At 41.1% G+C, this 19,611-nt stretch overlaps 1 protein-coding gene and 1 long non-coding RNA gene across 2 annotated transcripts in view; one reads left to right on the top strand and one right to left on the bottom strand.

Moving 5' to 3' along the window:
- The first annotated feature begins 1,113 nt into the window (after window positions 1-1,113).
- Window positions 1,114-19,611, top strand: part of LOC120032074 (SH3 and PX domain-containing protein 2B-like) — an 86,850-nt gene continuing 68,352 nt past the window's right edge. The window contains exons 1-2 of the mRNA XM_038978023.1: window positions 1,114-1,516; window positions 9,558-9,638. Coding sequence (XP_038833951.1) covers window positions 1,445-1,516; window positions 9,558-9,638 — 153 coding nt within the window. The 5' untranslated portion in view covers window positions 1,114-1,444. The remainder of the gene's footprint in view (window positions 1,517-9,557; window positions 9,639-19,611) is intronic.
- On the bottom strand, window positions 6,220-7,937 carry LOC120032085. The gene is made up of 2 exons (XR_005473785.1): window positions 7,596-7,937; window positions 6,220-6,610 (listed from the first exon to the last, which is right to left on the bottom strand). It is a non-coding gene; the product is annotated as an uncharacterized LOC120032085 (long non-coding RNA).

Below are 19,611 nucleotides of genomic sequence, written 5' to 3'. Positions count from 1 at the left end.
TCAACAAATTAACTTTAAACAAGGCACACCTGTTAAATTAAATGCATTCCAGGTGACGACCTCATGAAGCTAGTTGAGAGAATGCCAAGAGTGTGGAAAGCTGTCATCAAGGCAAAGGGTGGCTACTTTGAAGAATCTAAAATATTAAATCCATTTTGATTTGTTTAACACTTTTTGGTGACTACATGATTCCATATGCGTTATTTCATAGTTTTAATGTCTTCATTATTATTCTACAATGTAGAAAACAGTACAAATAAATAAAAACCCTTGAATGAGTAAGTGTGTCCAAACTTTTGACTGGTACTGTATGAACTCATACACATGACACACACACACGCATACTGACACAACACACACACACACACACACACACACACACACACACACACACACACACACACACACACACACACACACACACACACACACACACACACACCCTTTTACACTCATTATTTGCTGTTGCTATTCGGTTCTTTATTTTACTCTTATTATTATGTATCCTGCCTGCATGTACATATCTACCTCAAATGCCTTGTACCTCTGTAAATTGATCTGGTACTAGTACTCCCTGTATATAGCTCCATCCTTGTGTATTTTATTTTATTCCTCTTGTTACTATTTTTTGTAATATTTTTTTTAAACTCTGCATCGTTGGGAAGGGCTCGTAAGCAAGCATTGCATGGTAAAGTCTACACCTGTTGTATATGTGACAAATAATATTCTATGCAATTTTTCCTGCAGTTCTGTTAAGGATGGCGAGGGCAGGTGTTCGGTAGGCGTTAGGGAAGAACACTGTGTGCTAGGTAGCAAGCTAGCTAGGACACCGGTAGACAGTGTCCTTTGCCCCCGAAAAACTCTGATAATTCATTTATTTCAGAGGAAATCCAGAATACCAAAAGGGTCACACAAGCATGAAGATAGCATGCTCCAGGGGTGCCTTAATGCAGGAACAAATGGGATGCTCGAGGGGGGGGGCGTTTCTACAGATGCAGCATTGCCCACATGCAGGAACGCCCTGAATTGCTGGCCGCAATCACACACTATTGGATCAAGCAGAAATCGCTCAGTTCTGCCTCCAGGACAAGACTCATCCCAATAAACGTCAACCTGATTTAAAGTGTCGCAGGCAGGGCTGGTCTGTGGTGGAGGCTTTCCAGTTATCAAATTAGAGTCGGTGAGCTGGGATAGGCTGGGAGTTTGGTTCAGAGAAGTTCGGACATAGCCTACTGCGGAACGGGGCAAGAAGAGTAGCGACTGAATGTGGTACAGGAAATCTGACGTGGACCATCTACGAGAAAAAATCGCATTTGTTGCATCCAGCAATCAAGGATCTCACCCGCGTGAATGACAAAGGTTGGGTGGGTAAACTTTGTCATTCGGGTCTGATCGTTCTAAAACCAGGTTGTTGTTTTTAGTGGAAGCGCTGAAAGAGAACATCATGCCAAGGCGGACCGTGCACGAAGTAACAGTTCAAGATGTCCAGAAGAGGAGAAATCCGAACAAACACTATGTGAGTCAACAAGTCATTTTTTTCTACGCTAGAGGACCGACCACATCTGTATATTGTAGGAAAGTACACGCCACAAAACCCTTATTTTCTTTGATTAAAGTTCAGTTATAATATTTTTCGTTCGCTGGCTGCTCTAGTCAGGAAAGGTAAAAACAAAGGGAGTATCAAATTACATTTTACCAAAACAGCTGCAAAAAAAGAATACAGTGCGACTTTGTTGCATTCATCTAAAGAAAATTAGAATGAAGGATATATATATATTTCTAGATTAATTTTTTCTTAGACCTGAACACTTGTCAACATCTGGAAATAACGGGGCATCATGCATGCACTTTCCAGATGCTGGGTGTTATTTTACATAAGCATTCAAATACCTTTTAGGCCTATATTAGGCTACTAGTGAAATAATGATAATATAGTCTTTTGAACAAGAATGTTCACCTGATTATGACTTTATTTTATTTAACCTTTATTTAACTAGGCAAGTCAGTTTAAGAACAAATTCTTATTTACAATGACGGCCTAGGAACAGTAGGTTAACTGCCTTGTTCAGGGGTAGAACAACAGATTTTTACCTTGTCAGCATGGGGATTCGATCCAGCAACCTTTCGGTTACTGGTCCAACACTCTAACCACTAATGTACCTGCCGCCCGAACTTTAATAAACATACAAATCACAAAACAAATATGAATAAGTGTGTTTTCCAAAACTGCTGTAACTTGGATGTTATATGACTATTACAGTAAAGTAGAGTAAAATTCTATGCACCCGAGAAAGAACAATGAGGTCAACATAGCGGTTTTGAAAGTAGTGGAGGGCATGATAGGTGTCTGTGTTTAGAAAACCTGACAGACTTTTCCAAACATCTCGAGGACATTGGTCTAATGTCTATTTCAGAATGGTTGCGAGACAACCAGATTTATTTCCTGAAGTGGAGAATCTGTGCATTACAGTATGATTATGTGGGTAGCCCTACCTACCAGGCCTTCATGCTCTCCTATAGAGGCCTTGCAGTTGAGTCACAAATGTATGTATATTATTTATTGAACCTTTATTTAACTAGGCAAGTCAGTTTTAAGAACAAATTCTTATTTACAATGACGGCCTACCCCGGACGACGCTGGGCCAAATGTGCGCCGCCCTGTTGGACTCCTAATCACGGCCGTTTGTGATACAGCCTGGAATCGAACCAGGGCCTGTAGTGGCGCCTCTAGCGCTGAGATGCAGCGCCACTCGGGAGCCCAAATCACCTAGCAACCGCATCAGGCGCCATGTTGGAAGAGCAGAGTCAGTCTGGTGGAAGTCCTCCTCATCGTCCACATGACTGGCTGTGTTTAACTTCTGGAAGGTTGCCCATTATTTCGTTTTTCTAAGGACCCAGAAAACGGAGGCAGTGGGAGAACCTATTTAAGTAGGTAAATATATTTGTAACATGATAGCTACAGGAACTTTGTGTGCAGGCTAACTCAAATGAGCTGCTAACATAATGTTCGCTAGCTAGCCAAGTGAATTAAATATCACCAGCTAGCTAACTTCATATTAGCTAGTTACCGAGACATCTTGATTTATTTATTGTTGTAACTTGAAATGCATTTGTAGCTATGTATGTTAGCTAGCTAACAGCTGTGGAAGAGGGTGAAATGACTACTAGCAGTTCCAGCTGTCAGAGAAGAGAGCGTAGTTTACTTTGGATAAGGCAGGTACTGTACCTTTTGTGGGAGGATATTATGAAAATATTCTCCAGTTCCAGTCCCTAGTGAGGAAAACTGAGGATAGAGAGCTATAGCAACATAATATTCAGTGCTGTCTAATTTGAGTATAATGTAGCCTGTTTCTTTGTGATGTTTTCTGTCCTCAGATAACCTGTCTGCAGATGAGGTCCCAATGACTGTACCAAGAGAACAAGGGTACATCCTTGTATACCATGGATTATATGTGTACCTATGTTAGCAAATGTTGTCAATAAAAATACAGTTGAAGTCACACACAATGTATAAACCTATTACAGCTCGAGCAGGCCAACCCTGCTGGGTGTGCAGGCTTCTGTTCAAGCCCAGCACTAACACACCTGATTCAATTTATCAAACCTAATTAGTTGAAAATCAAGTGTGCTATTGCTGGTCTGGAGCAGAAGTCTGTTCACCCAGTAGATCGGGGATCAGTGGAGGGAGGTTGGCCACCTCGGGTATTTCCTTTTTTGTTCACCTGAAATTGTGCTTTAGTAATAATAGCCTACTTGTTACTAAGATGTCTAACCTTTACATATGAGTTAGCTTACTTGTATACTTTGAAATGATATGAAAGTGTTTCATTGAAGTGAAGTGTTTAACTTGTTTTAATTGTTAACTTAAAACTATTATTCAATGTTGATTTAATCACAGATCACAATCCTGCAATAAAGATGTGAAGGGAATCTCATGTCTGGTTCTGTGTTTTATTCTTGACTGAACCTTTTTGGTTCAGTCATAAGCTCTCCAATTAGTTTTATTTGATTGTCACTCTTTTTTCAGGATATATGTGAATCCATTTCGCAGCTGATAATGACATGCAATGCCAATGCAGCCATAGGCCTACACTACTACAGTATGATGGCATTAGCCTTCTGGGCATGTGCAATGCACCCCTTGACATTTGCAATGCACCCCTTGACATTTGCAATGCACCCCTTGACATTGTGTGTCTGAAGCAGATAATAGCTGAACTCACACATTGTTTACATATTGTTCAGCTATATAGTTGAAGTCAGAAGTTTACATATACCTTAGCCAAATACATTTAAACTCAGTTTTTCACAATTTCTGACATTTAGTCCTAGTAAAAATAATTCCCCGTCTTAGGTCAGTTAGGATCACCACTTTATTTTAAGAATGTGAAATGCCAGAATAAAAGTAGAGAATGATTTATTTCAGCTTTTATTTCTTTCATCACATTCCCAGTGAGTCAGAAGTTTACATACACTCAATTAGTATTTGGTAGCATTGCCTTTTTAAATGATTTAACTTGGGTCAAACGTTTCGGGTAGCCTTCCACAAGCTTCCCACACTAAGTTGGGTGAATTTTTGCCCATTCCTCCTGACAGAGCTGGTGTAACGGAGTCAGGTTTGTAAGGCCTCCTTGCTCGCACAGGCTTTTTCAGTTCTGCCCACAAATGTTCTATAAGATTGAGGTCAGGGCTTTGATGGCCACTCCAATACCTTGACTTTGTTGTCCTTAAGCCATTTTGCCACAACTTTGGAAGTATGCTTGGGGTCATTGTCCATTTGGAAGACCCATTTGCGACCAAGCTTTAACTTCCTGACTGATGTCTTGAGATGTTGCTTCAATATATCAACATAATTTTCCTCCCTGATGATGCCATCTATTTTGTGAAGTGCACTAGTCCCTCCTGCAGCAAAGCACCCACACAACATGATGCGGCCACCCCTGTGCTTCACGGTTGGGATGGTGTTCTTCGGCTTGCAAGCCTCCCACTTATTCCTCCAAACATAACGATGGTCATTATGGCCAAACAGTTCTATTTTTGTTTCATCAGACCAGAGGACATTTCTCCAAAAAGTACGATCTTTGTCCCCATGTGCAGTTGCAAACCATAGTCTGCTTTTTTATTGGCGGTTTTGGAGCAGTGGCTTCTTCCTTGCTGAGCGGCCTTTCAGGTTGTCGATATAGGACTCGTTTTACTGTGGATATAGATACTTTTGTACCGGTTTTCCTTCAGCATCTTCACAAGGTCCTTTGCTGTTGTTCTGGGATTGATTTGCTCTTTTCGCACCAAAGTACGTTCATCTCTAGGAGACAGAACTCGTCTCCTTCCTGAGCGGTATGATGGCTACGTGGTCCCATGGTGTTTATACTTGCGTACTATTGTTTTTACAGATGAACGTGGTACCGTTTGGAAATTGCTCCCAAGGATGAACCAGACTTGTGGAGGTCTACATTTTTTGTGAGGTCTTGGCTGATTTCTTTTGATTTTCCCATGATGTCAAGCAAAGAGGCAGTGAGTTTGAAGGTAGCCCTTGAAATACATCCACAGGTACACCTCCAATTGACTCAAATGATGTCAATTAGCCTATCACGAACTTCTAAAGCCATGACATAATTTTCTGGAATTTCCCAGGCTGTTTAAAGGCACAGTCAACTTAGTGTATGTAAACTTCTGACCCACTGGAATTGTGATAGAGTGAAATAATCTGTCTGTAAACAATTGTTGGAAAAATTACTATTGTCATGCACAAAGTAGATGTCCTAACCGACTTGACAAAACTATAGTTTGTAAAACAAGAAATTTGTGGAGTGGTTGAAAAACGAGTTTTAATGACTCCAACATAAGTCTATGTCAACTTCCGACGTCAACTGTATGTTTTCAATTTAAAAAACGACACCAGTAGACAATGTTTGAGGCTAATCATTGTACTATGTTTTATACATGCCTTGTGCTGACATGAAATTATTTAGTGAAAATCCCTTGTAATCTACATGGTGAAATGTCTGGAAGCAGGAGATTATTTGATCCTTAGCTTAAAGCATACACACAACTACTACTACTACTACTACTACCAAGTTCAATGCCCGATACTTTTCTCCCAGAAGGTCTGACTGGCACTTGGAGGTGCCACTGTGATAATGTAGATTGTTTGGCTAAGACTACCACAACAATAACATTGTCAATGCTAAATGTGTTTTTAAATTGTAAAAGAAAAATAAGTTAGTCTATTAGAAATACATTTTATTCAAATGAGGCAAGGCAAAGCAGAGATCACACACAATACTTTTCATTGCACCATTATTCATGTCCAGTATGTTTACAATATCATAAACAATCGTCTTTTACATGTTGTACCAAATTACATTTTATAAATTCATACGGTTTAAGGGAGCATTTTTTTGGCATGACGACAAGGTGACGGTGCTCTCTACTTAAATGGCACAACAGAATCATTCAGATTGACCAAAGCACAGCATATGACAACCACGTTGTATAACTAAGGGAAAGGAAAGGGACAAAGTAGTAGAAACTCATGCTGCTGCAGGGTTGCTTGTCTTCGCAGTGGGAATCCAGTCGACATGGGTGTCCTGTTAGAGGTCAGCTGGTGAACCTACGGTACATAAACAAATGAGAAGCACACCTGATGTTAGAATATCACTTCTTCAGGTCACCTGTACCACCAGGGCTCTTAATTGTTTTGTTGTGTTTAATTCAGTCAGGGGTTTTTGTGTCATATAAAGATCAAATCTAATGTTGGGCTGGAACAACCAATAGTCAACACAGCAGGTTGTCCTATCCCATTGAGGCCTTTGTCCTATGCTGTAATGTCCATACATTTTCCCTCGTATGAATAAAGTTCTCAACAAATTATCATTGGGTCAGTGCCACTGGAGTTTTTTGGAACAATAATGTTTATCTCCGGGCTATATGGACGTCATATTGTACAATTTGTGTCTCCCTTTTTCGTGGTCAGGAGAATTTACGCAGCAGGTTAGGAGAATTAACGTAGCAGGTTAGGATAATTACGTTAAGGTTAGGAAAAGGGTTAGCTAAAATTAAAAACATTTACTTTTGACGTTAATTTGACAATAGCTCGATCCCTTCTAGCTATGATCCCTTTTCATAGGCCTAGATTACATGGTTTTGTTTTTATTGATCTGTTGTCAGTGTCAGCAGAGTAGGCATAGGCTACCATCAAATTAAAAAAAGATTATGCTAATGTCTCCAGTTATATGAAGTGTAGTAGAATAAAATGCATAAAATGTTTATCAAAGGGCACATTTTTCCTGTGCAAAGTAAAAAAACATCTCTGATATAGCCTAAATTATGACTATCCAATCTACTCATCACATCAGGGATAGGCTAATAGGCTTACGTTAGTCTGCAAATGCGATGAGAGACGCATGCAATCCTTTGCTATATTAGGTGCATTTTTATGGTGAAAAAGTAGCTTCCCCAAAACTTGAATCTCATTGACACATGCTAATAGCTAGACTACACGCTATTAGCTAGCTATATACTGTTGGCTAATTTAATCTTGCTGTAACACCTGGTTGGCAAACAGCTGAACTAAATTATAAATCGATCAGACTTACCTGTGATGAAATGATCGGAGCAGATCCTGTACTGACTTGGTGCAGGTCTGAACGGGCAAAAAGGTTTCTTCGGTTTTCTGTCTTATCTCCTTGGTGTTTCATGATTGCGTGTTATCTGTAAAAAAAATGTCTTTCCTACCTTCTTTCCTACCACAGAAATTGACTGTGGTGATGAATCATCTTGTTTTAGGCACTGTTATCATGCAGCTAGGGTTAGCCACTCATCAGTTGTTATCGAAAGAATTGATACATGGCCGCCAAAGTAAAAGTCAACTGGCAACGCTCTATAGGCTACAAACACTGGGGTAGAAAACCATGGCCTTGGGCATGGGTATTTGTTAACCAGGAAGCATACTACTCACTCGTCTATTCCGAAGGTCATTGTCAGCTCAGAGTACACAAGGCATTGATGGAATGTTTGAACAAGGGAGGCGCTTCTGCACACTTCTGTCTGGGATAGAGAGCAGAAGCAGAATATGTCGCTTGAGACTGTCTGGCCCATTTGTGTTTAGTCCTGACTACAACTTTTTGTGGTGCAAGCTTAACTTCTACAAATGGGTGGTAGGCCTACTACGAAGTGCCTGAGCCATCAGAGAGATATTGAGGATACCTTGTGTGCACATTGCACAACGTGACGAAGCATGCCTTCACGATACAGTATTCTACTTTCTGATGGTGCTGTGATCAGTGCATCACAACACTGTTTCCATCGCTGTATCCAAGCCACCTCAGCTTTTCTGTTTTGAATTATCTCTCATGCACAGGGAAAGGGTTAGGAGCTGAGCGTGGGCTGAGGCAGATGGAGGAATGTTTTTCCTATTTAAAAAAAACACTCCTCAGTCCTCCTAGGAGATATGGGGTGTGAGTATTGGATGTACGGTGATAATGATGACTAGTTACATAATACTAACATGCCAATACGCAGTGAGCATCGTGAGGTGCAGGATATAAAGTTCTTGAGCTCCTGTGTCTGCTCCATCTGCTGTGTTTACTGGTTCACTGGTCGTGTGCCATGCGTTGAGTCCTGCATTGAGCTTCGTCCACAGCCTTGGTCTCCTACAGGGAAGGCAGGGGAAAAGGGACAGGCCGAGCTGGCCCATCCTGGGACAGAGGCCAACAGAAGCACTCAGCCAGACACAATCACTGGAGAGTTCACGTCCGATCACCTCCCCAGCCTCTCTTTCGCTCTTCCTTTTAAAAAAAAAGGAAAGTGTTTGTTGTGTGTATGTCAGCCAGCACCAGCAGGCCATTATTGCATGACGAGAGTCGACAAGATGTTTTATTTTGTATTCACGGTTTAGTTAGTACTTTGATCTTTTCATTGATGTCACAAGCGGAATACCTAAGCCTCTAGTATTTCATTGCACTCCTAAAGGGAAGATATAGATGAAAATAAAGAAAACTATTGATAGAAACATCAGCAGACTGGATCGGTCAGTTTGGCTGTTTTTGACTATGAAAACTTCCGGTATTTAGCAATGTAATACAATGTTCTGCTGTCTCACAGTGGTGGTATGTCATATGTCCATGCATCCTTTGTAAGACTAGACTTCAATAGTGTTAGCCCAATATGCGTGAGTAGTAGGCATGATCATTTCCTATTTCATTGGAAATGATGATCTTAAGGTGTGGGAAGTGAGTTCATATGAAAGGATATCCCTTCTGTGTCTGTGGAAATGAGACATCACACTAAATTACCACACAATGAACCAACTCTATTTCCTTGAATGACATCTTCCCTGGAAACCACGTCATTGTGGACTATTGTGTGACCATGAATCAGAAAATAAATCTTGGGATTTTACCAATTCCTTACAGAGATTATTACACTGTTATTGTTGTTACTATAACAAGAGCATAAATGCATGCCAATTGGTATGGATCCTGGTCGTCACACCTACCTGGTATGGCTCTGTAGGGGAAAAAAAGGTTTAAAGATAACACCTTTTTTTTTATTTTTAGGTTTACATCATCAAAGTGTCCTGGTCTGATGGCAGCACTGAGATCATCTTCAGGCGCTACAGCAAGTTCTTCGACCTGCAGGTGAGCTGGGAACTGTTATGGGAAAACCACTGTGCACACCTTGCAGTACAATCGTAGTTTCACACTATATGGCTGTGTCTCAAATGGCACCCTATTCCCTGTAGTCCACTACTTTCTACCAGGGACTACAGATGAAAATGAGCTATCTAGCTAAATCTGGTGCAATGGCATGTTGTACATTGTCCCTGACAAATAACAACATTTATAAATAATGGCCCTAAGGGCTAAAATGCCATTGTACTATGCCATCGTACAGGTGTACCAATAGGAATACAGTGTTAGTGTCTGGGTCATTGAACCATGTGACTTGGTTTGGTAATTTATATGAGTCGATTCGGAAAATGAGCTAATTCAATGGAGCCTGGAGAAGCTAAATGTGGATTACAACAGATAACCACAAAAATATTTATTTCAGACGAGAATGTCACACAGGCCGTTTATTGCATGTGGAGGGAATTTCATCAGTTCCAGTTCCTTTTTCTGTGGCCATCTGTGTAAAATAGATCATCCAATACTGACAAATGCTATTTCTTCTCATAACAAATTCATTATTATGTCACTATTAACTACTTACAAATAATATAATGTATAAAAGCATGAGATATAATGTTTTGGTAAGGCTATGAATATAAGACTATAAACAGTTAGGGCAGAAAGATGACAGAAAACTCTTTCAGAATCTACACTGTACAAAATATCCTGTTGTTTTTACAGTAACTTTACAGTGCCATTTAGGATGTGAACTTTACGGTGCCATTTAGGATGTGAACTTGCACAGTGAAGGAGTGATGAGTCATTTAATCTGGCTGTTGCTGCTCCTCTGCAGCAGCAGCCAAATGCACTGACCCACCTGGATGCATCTCTCTGAGAGCCTGCCAAGGCTGGTGTCAGTAGGGACATAAAACCAATGAGATGGCCCAAGCTGGAAGAGTGTTTCCCGCTGTGGAACACATCACCTGGCTGCTTCACTACTGGACAATTCTCTGGTATTGTAAAGCATCAATGGAAAAATATGCTCTCTGGGTTCACAATAAGGCAGCCATGTTTTTGGAAACTATTATCCCCCCCTCCACCCCACCCACACACACCCTGTTCCTCTCTTCCTTCCACTGTCTTTCGCTGGGTCATGATCCCTCACTCTTCTGATGTCACTGCTGCCTACCCTGCTGTCCATCCGGGAGACAACCATTGTTGAATATGAAAGGTTGAGATGAACAGATCGGCTGGCAAAAAAATGAACGATGACATGGTCATACAGGCTGTCTCATGCATCACATCCCATCAATAGTGGCAAATGCTGTGTGAACCAGACCTCAGCAGAAAATAGTTGTATTTTGTAGTTTATTTGAAAATACCAACTTTTCAAATACTTGAGGTAGTCGAATAGAGGTTATATAGAGTTAACTAAAAGGCAACTATTTTCTTTGATATTCAAATGCGGGTATTAAAAAAACAGATCATATTTGAAGGTATATGAATATATGCCAGTTATTTGAAAACAAAAACATTTATTTGATGAAGAACCAAAAACTATAACAGTTAGTTGAATTCGTCTAAATATACACTGAGTATACAAAACATTAGGAAGACCTGCTCTTTCCATGACAGACTGACCAGGTGAAAGCTATGATCCCTTATTAATGTCACCTGTTAAATCAACTTCAATCAGTGTAGATGAAGGGGAGGAGAAAGGTTAAAGAATTATTATTTTTTTCTCACAAAATTATAGTTATTTTAGTTCATGTTCCTAAACAGGCGTCCTGACACTTCTCATTCAATGGGCATCGCACATAATGCGTCCTAATTTTTCACAGAAGCTGGACAAAAATAATGTCCAATACAAATAAAAAAGGAGAATGTCTGTTGATGTTTTTGCTGCTCGTGATATTTTAATACAACATTGGTGATTTACATAAGGTTACTGTGTCCGCTTCCGCTGGCAAAATCAATGCCATTACCTTTTGGTCGGTCTTAAATATCCCTATTTGTGCTGACTGAAATTGTCATATTGGCACACATTTTGAAGGACACACCTCAAATATTTCCACCCCTCCCACCTCAGCGCAAGCGAGCTGATGTTAGACAGGTAAATTGCCGAACCTGGCGTAAGGGGTGGAAAATGCCAGTGTGCCACTTTTTACATGACGAAATTAATGTGCTTTTGACTCTTGCACCTCCTTAGCGCCAGCCGAAAATAGAGCCCTGAGACATTGAGGGAAGACAAAGACAGACTGGTCTTGATGTCCCCTCACATTCCATCTCCATCTAACAGTAGGGGTGAGCTACAGTACCTAGCCTAGGGCTGGGTGGTATACCATATTTTACTATATACTGGTATTGATGCAAGCACCGGTTTGGGTTTTTACTTTATCTTGTATAACGGTATTTTAATGTTTGGTTTGTTTAGTGTGTTACACCACTCTGCCTTGTGTAATGTGGTTTTTTATAGTTTACTCCGTTTGCTACTGGGGTCCTCTCTCTCCATATACACACACCAAGCCCCGCCCCCTGTCACTCAAGGAGAGCAGTTTTCTCTCTACTATGAGTCACAGCCACTTGCTGTTCACTGGCAGGGACAGTCTGCATGGTCAATGCTGCAGATGCAACAAGATGTTGGTGACCAGAATGCTGATTTCCTTGCTTCTTAATATGAATCTGCAATTGTTCTATATTACACCATCAGTTTTTGTATCTTACTGTCTGCAAACACTTAGTTTGTGTTTTCTTAGCAAGTTGTGGACAAAATATATTGTGTTAACTGCCAATGCTAATCGCTAGTTAGCTGGATAGCTAGCTAAATGTACTTAGTCAGAGCAAAGGTAGCTAGCTAATACACCCTGATACTAGTGCTCGTGTAAAGTAGGCCTACATCAGTAGGTTGTTTGTGCAATGGTATATTCTAAATCAGAGAGGAATAGGCGAAGCATTAATATTTTAGCTACATCAAAGCTAGCTACATCAGGTAAGAGAAAACGAGCTCTGCATGTTGTTCAGTTTACTCCTCTCTAATTACTAATGCAGAGTTTGTCTTTAGATTCCTTGACTTGAAGCCAGAACCGTTGTGTAGGCCAGTGTTTCCCAACTCCAGTCCTCGAGTACCCCCAACAGCACACATTTTTTGTTGTAGCCCCAGACAAGCACACCTGATTTAACTTGTCAACTAATCATCAAGCCCTCTAAACTCTAAAACCATTGTCGAATACAAACTCCCATTCCTATGCATCGGTGTGATGTATAGCTGATACTTTGCTACTTTCTCCCAGAATCTCACAGCTGTCACATATTTTCCACATGCGGTAATGGAGCAACAAAACCCTTTAAAAGTGGAAACAGCACAGTCCTCTGTTGAGATCATGGGGCTGCCTGTTGTGAGCAGCATTTTGCACAAAAGCTAAACATGCCTCTACTCTCTGGCACACTAAGATGCTGGACTCTGCAATAAATTGCATCCCATGCTATTCTTTTTAATCTGGAAACAATTAGATATAACATATGCCTAGACTTAAAAATGCTGAACGGAAGATATCTGGGTCTGTAAATACAGTACATAGCAGTACTGTGCACTATGGAAATTAAACATTTTAAATGTAAGTGTAAATTCAGCAGTTGTGGATTGAGTGGTTTTTAATTCTGGAATGCTTTGGAAAGGGGAAAAAATCCATGTGGAAGACTTAATAAGTTAGCATAATAATATATACATTTTTAAAGCACTTCAAATGTTATATTTTTTGTTATGATATAAAAGACAATACGTAAGAAATTCAATAGCGCAGGGATGATCAACTCTATTCAGCCATGGGAAGATTTTTTTCTTGAGCGGATGGTCGGGGGGCTGGAACTTAAATAATTACAAATAATTTCTAGACAAAGAATTGACTGCAAGAAGCCCAAAATGATATATTTGACTAAAACAATAATTACAAACCTTGGAAACAGATTTCCAATTGAAAATCACTTGGAGCTGATTTCCTGGTTGAAAAACACCAGGAAATCAGCTCCAAGTGATTTTCAATTGGAAATCTTTTACAGTCTTATCTCCAGCAATGAAAATACAATAAGAAAAAAAAATTGTTCAGAAGACTTGGTGGGCAAATAAAACCACCCACGGGGCAGAGGTGGGTAGAGTACCACAAATCTGTACTTAAATAAAAGTAGGCCTATTAAGAAACTACTCAAATAAGAGTAAAAAAGTATCTGGTCAGAAAACTACTTAAAGTGCTCGTTACAAATTTTGTTTTGAATTTAATACCTTATAGCAAACAAAAAGAACAACTTAGTGCAATTGACATTCATTTATTATTTAAGCCTGCCAGCATCATCTTGCAGATGTCCTCCAGCACAAGTAGTCTCCAATGAAGACTAACATATAACAAAGTCCGTAGGCTGTACAGTTTCAATTACGGTCTTATTCAAAGTTGACAAAATATCTATCAATGTGCTCTTTCACAAAAAGGTAAATGGCACTCAAGACATTGGAATAATTGACCAATTTCAGTAGCATTAATGAAAATGTATTTCACAATATCATTTAAAGTACATGAATCCATACTAAAAAGATTTACACCAAGTGTGAGTTGTCATTTTTTTACTCAGAATGAAATGGAAAGGAGGTCAGGTAAGTTTTAACTGTCAAACAGCAATCAATATCGAAATGTCACTGTCAATCATGTTACTAGTATGCAAATCAGACACATTTCTGCATGGAATGAAACATCAAGGTGGGTATTCAGGTAAGAAACATGTAAGTAATACAAATAATCAAACAGTGCAGATATCAATCTTTTTCCTGCCAAGGTAGGATTTACCCTGCATCCTCCTTCTCTTCCGAACATCTCTTTTCCACTTTGAAGGGTCTTTTCTTGGTTGGCCCATTCTCCCCCTCGGTTGACTTGATTTCTAGTAGCTACAGTATATGGGCCAAAAAGCTTACTGAGATGATGTACTGTATGACAGATGTGCTTATTGGTCTTGTCATAAAAACAGAATTACATTTTAGACGCACACAGTGAGAGACAGCAATGGAGTGGGAGGATCGGTTGATCTAGGAAACATTAGCTAACTACATGGTTGACACCCCAGCTAGCTAGCCTAGCCAGTTTATCTAGTGGCAACCTAATGTGTTAGCTATTGCCACACACATCTAATTAATCTGTTCACTCTTTATGCCAATGACAAGGTGGCTAGTTAGCTAACAAGCAGAGATCATATGGGGAGCTAAAAACAGGAGATTAAACATTCTGTCAGATTCTGGGTTAGCTACCTAGCCATTTAATTTGCACTCGCCCTGAAAACAATTTCAACAGCAGAATTATATCCGATAAATACATATCTTACTCCAGAAATATATAATATTACAAAGGCAGAAGCTAATTAAGGTGCAATTTACCTCTGATCGCGTGTGGCTAAGAACCCACAAACAAAAATCTCCTTAGGAGTGAAGACGTGCGCATCACTTCAAGAGCTGTTGTGGAGATACAGGAATGATGGACAACTTTGAGAGCCAATGGACTTGGAAGAGTTTTGATGACAAGCTATTTTGAATACATTTCATTGGTCAAGGGGTCGGGAAACATTCTTACAGATGTAAAGGGGAACCAACAGACAAAATGGTACCAACAGAGAGTGCTGCCTCACTTCTAGTCCTTAGGAAACTTTGCAGTATTTGTGTTTTTTTTCTTACATTGTTAGCCCAGAAAATCTTTAGTGTTATTACATACAGCCGGGAAGAACTATTACATATCAGAGCGGCGTCAACTTACCAGCACTGCAACCAGGAATACGACTTTCCCGAAGCAGATCCTTTGTCCGAACTACCCATGGCATTTGAGCTGATTCCAGAGGCTGACCCAAAACAACGCTGCCAGAGAAGAGGTCTTCTGGTCAGACTTCAAAGGCGCGCACATCACCCACCACTTCTGAGTATATTACTCGCTAATGTCCAGTCTCTAGATAACAAGGTAGACAAAATTAGGGCACGGGTTGCTTTCCAGAGAGACATCAGGGATTGTAACATACTCTGTTTCACGGAAACATGGCTCTCTCAGGATATGCTGTCGGAGTCGCTACAGCCACGTGGATTCTGTGTACGTCTCGCCGACAGGAATAAACATCTCTCAGGGAAGAAGAAGGGCGGGGGTGTATGTTTCATGATTAAATTCTCATGGTGTAATTGTAACAACATACAGGAACTCAAGTCCTTTTGTTCACCTGACGTAGAATTCCTCAAAATCAAATGCCGACCGTATTATGTCTCAAGAGAATTCTCCTCGGTTATTGTCACAACTATGTATAACCCCCCTCAAGCCAATACTACGACGGCCCTCAAGGAACTTCACTGGACTTTATGGAAACTAGAAACCATATATCCTGAGGCTGCATTTATTGTAGATAGGGATTTTAACAAAGCAAATTTGAGAACAAGGCTACCTAAATTCTATCAACATATCGACTGTGGTTCACGTGCTGGCAAAACTCTGGATCACTGCTACTCTTACTTCCGTGATGCATACAAGGCCCTCCCCCGCCCTCCTTTTGGCAAATCTGACCAAGACTCCATTTTGCTCCTCCCTTCCTATAGGCTATAACTCAAACAGGATGTACCCGTGTTAAGAACTATTCAAACCTGGTCTGACCAATCGGGAAATCCACGCTTCAAGATTTTTTTGATTATGCGAACTGGGACATGTTCCGGGTAGCCTCAGATAATAATATTGACGTATGATTCGGTGAGTGAGTTTATAAGGAAGTGCATAGGAGATGTTGTACCCACCATGACTATTAAAACCTACCCTAACCAGAAATTGTGGATAGATGGCGGCATTTGCACAAAAATGAATGCGCTGAATACTGAAACCACCGTATTTAACCATTGAAAGGTGACTGGGATTATGGCCGAATACAAACATTGTAGTTATTCCCTCCGTAAGGCAATTAAACAGGCAAAACGTCAGTACAGAGACAAAGTGGAGTCGCAATTCAACGGCTCAGACATGAGACGTATTTGGCAGGGTCTACAGACAATCAAGGACTACAAAAAGAAAACCAGCCACGTCAGACACAGACGTCTTGCTTCCAGACAAACTAAACACCTTCTTTGCCCGCTTTGAGAATAATACAGTGCCTCCAACGTGGCCCGCTACCAAGGACTGTGGGCTCTCTTTCTCCATGGCCGACGTGAGTAAGACATTTAAAAATGTTAACCCTCGCAAGGCTGTCGGCCCAGATGGCATCCCTAGCCGCGTCCTCAGAGCATGCGCAGACCAACTGGCTGGTGTGTTTACGGACATTTTCAATTGCTCCCTATCCCAGTCTGCTGTCACCACATGCTTCAAGTTGGCCACCCTTATTCCTGTACCCAAGAAGGCAAAAATAACTGAACTAAATGACTATCGCTCCGTAGCACTCACTTCTAGTCAAAGACCATATCACCTCCACCTTACCTGTCACCCTAGACCCACTTCAATTTGCTTACCACCCCAATAGGTCCACAGACGAAGCAATGGCCATAACACTGCACAATGCCCTATCCCATCTGGACGAGAGGAATACCTATTTAAGAATGCTGTTTATTGACTATAGCTCAGCATTCAAACCCATAGTACCCTCCAAGCTCATCATTAAGCTAGAGGCCTTAGGGGTCCTGGACTTCCTGACAGGCCGCCCCCAGATGGTGAAGGTTGGAAACAACATCTCCACTTTGCTGATCTTCAACACTGGGGCCCCACAAGGGTGCATGCTCAGCCCCCTCCTGTACTCCCTGTTCACCCATGACTGCGTGGCATGCCTCCAACTCAATCATCAAGTTTGTAGACGACACAACAGTAGTAGGCTTGATTACCAACAACGATGAGACAGCTTACAGGAAGGAGGTGAGGGCACTCTTGAGTGTGGTGTGAGCAAAACAACCTCTCACTCAAAGTCAACAAAACAAAGGAGATGATCGTGGACTTCAGGAAACAGCAGAGGGAGCACCCCCTATCCACATCGACGGGACAGCGGTGGAGAAGGTGGAAAGTTCCTGGGCGTACACATCAAACTGAAATGGTCCACCCACACAGGCAGTGTGATGAAGCAGACGCAACAGCGCCTCCTTCAACCTCAGGAGGCTTAAGAAATTTGGCTTGTCACCTAAAACCCTCACAAACTTAAACAGATGCACAGGTAACTCACCAGGGGCAAACTACATTCACTCCAGGACACCTACAGCACCCGGTGTTACAGGAAGGCCAAAAAGAGCATAAAGGACAACAACCACCCGAGCCACTACTTGTTCACCCTGCTACCATCCAGAAGGCGAGGTCAGTACAGGTGCATCAACGCTGGGACCAAGAGACTGATAAACAGCTTCTATCTCAAGGCCATCAGACTGTTAAACAGCCATCACTAACACAGAGAGGCTGCTGCCTACATACAGGCTTGAAATCATTGGCCACTTTGGCCATCATTGGCCACTCATCTCATATGTATATACAGTTGAAGTCAGAAGTGTACATACACTTAGGTTGGAGTCATTAAAACTTGTTTTTCAACCACTCCACACATTTCTTGTTAACAAACTATAGTTTTGTCAAGTCGGTTAGGACATCTACTTTGTGCATGATAAAAGTAATTTTTCCAAAAATTGTTTACAGACAGATTATTTCACTGTATCACAATTCCAGTGGGTCAGAAGTTTACATGCACTAAATTGACTATGCCTTTAAACAGCTTGGAGAATTCCAGGAAATTGTCATGGCTTTAGAAGCTTCTGATGGGCTAATTGACATCATTTGAGACAATTGGAGGTGTACCTGTGGATGTATTTCAAGGCCTACCTTCAAACTCAGTTCCTCTTTGCTTGACATCATGGGAAAATCAAAAGAAATCAGCCAAGACCTCAGAAAAAAATTTGTAGACCTCCACAAGTCTGGTTCATCCTTGGGAGCAATTTCCAAACACCTGAAGGTACCACGTTCATCTTTACAAACAATAGTACTCAAGTATAAACACCATGGGACCACGCAGCCATCATACCGCTCAGGAAGGAGACGAGTTCTGTCTCCTAGAGATGAACGTACTTTGGTGCGAAAAGTGCAAATCAATCCCAGAACAGCAAAGGACCTTGTGAAGATGCTGGAGGAAACAGGTGCAAAGTATCTCCATCCACAGTAAAACGAGTCCTATATCGACATAACCTGAAAGGCCGCTCAGCAAGGAAGAAGCCACTGCTCCACAATCGCCATAAAAAAGCCAGACTACGGTTTGCAACTGCACATGGGAACAAAGATCCTACTTTTTGGAGAAATGTCCTCTGGTCTGATGAAACAAACATAGAACTGTTTGGCCATAATGACCATCGTTATGTTTGGAGGAACAGGGGGAGGCTTGCAAGCCGAAGAACACCATACCAACCGTAAAGCACGGGGGTGGCAGCATCATGTTGTGTGGGTGTTTTGCTGCAGGAGGGACTAGTGCACTTCACAAAATAGATGGCATCATGAGGTAGGAAAATTACGTGGATATATTCAAGCAACATCTCAAGACATCAGTCAGGAAGTTAAAGCTTGGTCGCAAATGGGTCTTCCAAATGGACATTGACCCCAAGCATACTTCCAAAGTTGTGGCAAAATGGCTTAAGGACAACAAAGTCAAGGTATTGGAGTGGCCATCACAAAGCCCTGACCTCAATCCCATAGAAAATGTGTGGGCAGAACTGAAAAAGCCTGTGCGAGCATGGAGGCCTATAAACCTGACTCAGTTACACCAGCTCTGTCAGGAGGAATGGGCCAAAATTCACCCAACTTATTGCGGGAAGCTTGTGGAAGGCTACCTGAAACGTTTGACCCAAGTTTAACAATTTAATGGCAATGCTACCAAATACCAATTTAGTGTATGTAAACGTCTGACCCACTAGGAATGTGATGAAAGACATAAAAGCTGAACTAAATCATTCTCTCTACTATTATTCTGACATTTCACATTCTTAAAATAAAGT

The sequence above is a fragment of the Salvelinus namaycush genome, chromosome 3 (assembly GCF_016432855.1).
Source record: "Salvelinus namaycush isolate Seneca chromosome 3, SaNama_1.0, whole genome shotgun sequence".
Lineage (NCBI taxonomy): Eukaryota > Metazoa > Chordata > Actinopteri > Salmoniformes > Salmonidae > Salvelinus > Salvelinus namaycush.
This window is presented reverse-complemented; position numbering and strand designations above follow the sequence as displayed.